The sequence below is a fragment of the Pelmatolapia mariae genome, linkage group LG1 (genome assembly GCF_036321145.2).
Source record: "Pelmatolapia mariae isolate MD_Pm_ZW linkage group LG1, Pm_UMD_F_2, whole genome shotgun sequence".
NCBI lineage: Eukaryota > Metazoa > Chordata > Actinopteri > Cichliformes > Cichlidae > Pelmatolapia > Pelmatolapia mariae.
This window is the reverse complement of record NC_086227.1, coordinates 23,948,577-23,954,217: the sequence shown is the minus strand read 5'-3', so window position 1 is coordinate 23,954,217 and position 5,641 is coordinate 23,948,577. Positions and strand designations below refer to the sequence as shown.

General features: G+C 39.2%; 1 protein-coding gene across 1 annotated transcript; it reads left to right on the top strand.

Moving 5' to 3' along the window:
* Window positions 1–3,870, top strand: irf8 (interferon regulatory factor 8). The gene is made up of 9 exons (XM_063499535.1): window positions 1–164; window positions 311–522; window positions 922–1,105; window positions 1,292–1,389; window positions 1,656–1,713; window positions 2,135–2,182; window positions 2,306–2,698; window positions 2,846–2,961; window positions 3,068–3,870. Exons 2-9 carry the CDS (start codon window positions 352–354, stop codon window positions 3,260–3,262), a joined length of 1,263 nt encoding a protein of 420 aa, XP_063355605.1. The 5' UTR covers window positions 1–164; window positions 311–351; the 3' UTR covers window positions 3,263–3,870.
* The last annotated feature ends 1,771 nt before the right edge of the window (window positions 3,871–5,641 follow it).

Here is a 5,641-nt window from a genome sequence, read left to right as displayed (position 1 = left end):
TGTGGCAGCCTTGTCAAATCCTACCACAGATTTATTCATTCATGACACGGGGCACAAAAAAGTTTAAAGGCATGCGTTTCGGAGAGCTCACTTGATTAAATCTGACAGTGCGCATTCTATCAAGATCACAGACCCGTGCCAAGAGCTTATCTACCTGTCAATCTGTAAGTGCCTTTGATTTTAATTTCTCTTTTTTAAAAAGACGATAGCGCTTTATAAACTTCGGCTCGAATAAGACATTTTCATAATACCTTAAAGAAAGTTAACTTATACTATTTAACGAACTTTACGCGACATTCTCCACATTTAGCTATAAGCGCGCCATCTAAAAAGAGAGTTTCCACCATCAAGATGTCAAACACGGGAGGTCGGCGACTGAAGCAGTGGCTGATGGAGCAGATCCAAAGTGCGCAGTATTCTGGACTCCTGTGGGAGGATGAAAGCCGCACTATGTTCCGAATTCCATGGAAACACGCAGGAAAACAGGATTACAACCAAGAAATAGACGCATCCATTTTTAAGGTTCGTCTCTTTTTGCCCCATTTAAAGATTGTTTTGGGGTTTTTTTTTGTTTGTTTTTTTTTTGGGGGGGGGGTGCGCGCTAAAACCAGAACTGGTGTGATTCTTAAAGCTGTCCAACACTTCTCCTCTTACTATAAGTCTGATTCTTTTGTGTGATTTAGACTATTAAAAATAATTTAATATGCTAAGACCATAACTTAGAGTTATGGTCTTATGGTCTTATGAAGTGTCGATACATTTTAATGCATTGTGGTGTAGCTATATAACTTAGATTTTCTTTCATTCATTCTTTTTTCTTTCTTTCTAAAGAAGAGTTTACAAAAATGATGTACATGTCTCTTCTTAAATTCTTACGGTTTAATCCAGTACAATCATATACTTTTGTTTTTTATCCTCAAGGCCTGGGCTGTGTTTAAAGGCAAGTATAAGGAGGGGGACAAGGCTGAGCCTGCAACATGGAAGACCAGACTTCGCTGTGCCCTGAATAAAAGCCCTGACTTCGAGGAGGTGACTGAGAGGTCACAGCTTGATATTTCTGAGCCTTATAAAGTGTACCGCATTGTTCCAGAAGAAGAGCAAAAACGTGAGTTTGTGTTATCTCACAATACACTCTGTTATCTCTAGCAGTTAGCAAAATCACTTTTTCATTTGTGATTAGAACTGAGAGCAAAATACTTATTACAGACTGTAGTTCCCATAGCAGTGAATAATTAAAAGAGTATATATGCACTTTGAACCGACTCATTGTGTACTATTTTTTCACCCACAGACGGCAAAAGTTCAGTGATGGCTGTGACAGCTACCACCAGCTCTGGTGAGATCACAGATATGGACTGCAACCCCGAGCTAGAAGAGCTCATTAAAGAGGTGAGATGATGTCTAACTTTAAAATCTTTTTTTCATTCCACCCCACCCCCACATATATTTAGATGCACTTAGCCTTTATTGTCACTTAGCTTTCTTGTCACTTTTTTTCCCCCTTACCACACTGTGCCGTCTCCTGCAGTACTTGGCGCACTTCACGGGGTTCACGCTTGTTACACTCAGCATGAAAACCGTCCCACTTCTTCACAGCTGTAAAGTGTACAAAGGTGCTTTTGATAACATCTTATTATATTATTGTCCTTTTGCAGGAGGAAAGCTGTAGCATCCAAGCCAGTCCAGAATATTGGTCCCAGGGCAGTGTCAATGGTAAGATTATACTTTGTACCCACTTTACAATGCAACACACAGCTATATTAAATGAAGCTATTCACAGCAATTTGTCACTGGGTCTTTTGTCTCAGCCTTCATATATCACACTGTTGTTGTGACACCACTTTTGAGAGACATAAGCTTGAATTTATTCACAAAATAACCCCAGCGGAAAACTCAGTGTCTCTGCATTTGTGGGTGCTAAATGGAGGTTATTTACTTGACTGTTGAATTCTGCAATGGAAGAATTGACTAATATCCTGTAAAACTTTGCTGACTCTTGTGATTATTTCTTCGTGAGATTGTAATAGAGAAATGGCATTTCTGATGACGCAGCAAAGTAAAGACATGACACTGTGGTTGTGTCCACTGCCTTGAAAAAAGGCCTTAACCCACCTCTTCCTCCTCTAATTTACAGCTTTCCCACTGCATCAGGAACCTTTGCCATCGAGCAGTCTCAGTTCAGGTATTTGCTTATTGTTATCCATGACCTTATATCATGTAAACAAGCTTTCAGCTTCCATATTTTTGTTACATTTGTACATATTTGTTTTCATTTCTGAATCTGACCAAATGTTTTCTTCTATAGCCCTCTGCCAAATGATGATCAGTTTTTACTATGGAGGAAAGCTGATGCACTCCACACTGGTGACTCATCCTGAAGGATGCCGAATCTCTCCGCAACATCCCCTGGGTCGGGGTGCCCTCTACAGTTCAGACAGCATGCAGAGTGTTTATTTCCCCCCTGCTGAACTCATTGAGTTTGAACGGCAGCGCTATGTCACGCGCAAGCTTCTGGGCCACCTGGAGAGAGGTGTATTGGTCCGTGCAAACCAAGACGGCATCTACATCAAAAGGCTGTGCCAGAGCCGTGTCTTCTGGAGCGGATTGGGAGATGTGGGCTCGCAATATGGCTCAATGCCTGGCAAACTTGACAGGGATGCTGTTGTCAAGATCTTTGATACAGCAAGGTTTCTTCAAGGTGAGGCTCTATATTGGTTCCATATTTTGGATTTACAGAAAAATACAGCTTTGTTTTCTATTTCTTTCGCTTAAAGGAAGTAAGACTCGATACTGATAATTTGCGAAGATTATCTAAACAGCCGTTCGTTTGTTTTATATGCTCCAGCTCTACAGCTGTACCAGGAGGGTCAGATTCCTGCTCCTGATCCAACAGTGACTCTGTGTTTTGGAGAAGAGTTGCATGATCACAACAGTGCCAAAAACAAACTGATCATCGTCCAGGTAAGACCTGTGAAATGATAACATGTCTCACTCAGAGTGCTTGGCTTTATTCTGAGAAAAAACAAAAAACATCATTTTTTGTTTGTTTTTTTTCTCCTCATGGCAGATCACTTCAGTGAACTGCCAGCACGTGCTTGAGACAATGAACATGCGTCGTGCCCAGCCTTATTGCAACAACCCAAACCTAGAGATGTCTGATGATGCGGCCACTGACCAGATGGCTCGCATCTACCAGGATCTGTGCAGCTACAGTGCTCCTCAAAGGCCAACTTACAGGGACAACATGCCAATCACTGCCTAAGATGTGAGCAGTAATACCTGACAAGAGCTCTTCAGCTTGCTCTAAACTGAATATAGAACATAAGAAGGACATTCTTTGCTTTTCTAACATACACTGGTGAGCCAAACGTGAAAGAGCACATTTCTTCTTTGACTATAAGACTTTAAAGCTGAAGCTTCATATTAGAAAGTCGACAAATTTTTCTATACAAGTAATGTTTACTTTTGTGTAAATACAGGGCATAACTCTGCCTAACGTCTGATTCATTTTTGTAAGATGTTTTTATTATCCAACTCAAGAGAACAGGTAGCATATTCATGCATGTTCAAATACTGTATTTCCTACAACTCAAGTCTTTATAGATACAAATCTTTCATATCTATAAAGATTTCTATTCAAAGTCTTTTTGCAAAATGGCAGCAGTTTGATATATAAAAGCAATTTAGTTTACAAAACTGAATTTTATTTTTGATATTCTATCTTCTTCTTGCTGTTTTTGCGACTTTTTTTTCTTACTTTTTGAGTTTCTTTCTTGTTTGACAACAAGCTGAATAAACAACCAAATTTTATCAAGTGTTGAGTTGATAAAAGTTGCATAAAGTTTTAGATGCAAAGTGGCATTTAATGAAAGATAGGTTTTACTATCAGACTTTTTAAATGATAGATCTTTAGTTCAACCTTTTGTAGACCGTGTTTCAAATAAAACCTTTTTTACTGAACTGCATTTGTATTCATTTGTGTACAATCATACTTATGTGTTGTTTTAAAAGGACTATTCTAGTTTGACAAAAATGACCTGTAGAGAAAGTACTATTGTTCAGATCAAGGAAATTACATGAAATAATGATATATGTGTTAAAATTATGCCAGCATATTCCCAAAGTACACTGTAATGAAACCAGGGATTCCATTTTATTATCCTATGCTTGGTAGTCCAGGAATGGTTGGTATTGCAAGCTAAAGTACATATACACACAATCTAAGCACAGCAGTTTGTCAAAATGGAGAAAATAGAAAGAGAGGTAATCTTACCAGTGTAGAGAACAAAAACTTAGTCCAAACTACTCACAGTTTATAACTAGTATGAACTCAAGCCCTGCTCACACAGGCCTAGAGACTGAGTTTCCCTGACCAGTTGATTAGCTGGAGGTTCCTGGCTGTCACCAGTTGAAATCAGCTCCACAGAGGGTGCTGTGCCAAAAAGCTACCTTGTGATTCACTCAAAGTTTGCATGGAAACACTAACTTGTCTGCAAATACTTGCTATTCGCTCTTCAAGCTACAGTTAAATTTGAAAAGGTGCAGCTTTTGAAATGCTTTGGTTGCAGTAGTGAGACATAGCTTTTACTTTGAAAGCAAAAGGTCTATTAGTAACTGCAGCAACCTGCTATGAATCAAAGCAATCACATGGAGGTTTTCGGTGCAGCACCATTTATGTCTTTGCAACCAATTTCATGCAAACAGCTTCTACCAGCCTCCAGCAGCCACTTATCAATTGGTTACGGCCACACTTTTCCCCAGCAACTGGTGGTTGCTGACAGGTTGCCTGTGTGACTAAGGCTTTTAATCAGTTTGATGTAAACTTTGTTAAGTGGTTTACCAAAACCCTTGTGCTCACTTAAAACAAATATCCCCCCGCTAAGGTTAAGAGCTCCACAGGGTTCTTTGCTAGGACCAGTTCTGTTTATATTATACATGCTTCCCTTAGGCAGTATTATTAGCAGTGATAGCATATATTTCCACCTCTATTCAACCCAGCTTTATCTATCCTTAAAGCCAGATGACACATACCAATTAATCAGACTGCTTGAATATCTTAAAGACCTGGATGGCCTCTAATTTTTGGCTTCTAAATTAAGATAAAACTGAGGTTATTGTGCTCGGGCCTTAAAAATCTTAGAAATATGGTTTCTAACCAGATGCTTACTCTAAATCGCATTACTTTGGCCTCCAGCAACCCTGTGAGGAATCTTGGAGTAATTTTTGACCAGGATATTTCCTTCAGTCTGCATATTGAACAAATATGTAGGATTGCTTTCTTCCATTTGCACAATATCTCTAAAACTAGAAACATCCTGTGTTAGAGTGATACTGAAAAACTAGTTCATGCATTTATTACTTCAAAGCTAGACTACTGTAGTTTGTTATGATCAGAGTATACTAGCTTCTCTTCACGAGCTCTTTGTTAAATTCAGAATTGAATTTAAAATCGTTCTTGTCACATACAATGTCTGTTGAAGACCTCGTAGTACAATATCACTGGAGACAGTCACACTCTCTACTTTTAAGATTAGGCTTAAAACTTTCCTTTATGACAAAGCATGTGGTTAGGGGTGGATCAGGTGACACTGAATCCTCCCTTAGTTATGCCGCAATAAGTCTAGATTGCTGGGGGCTTCCC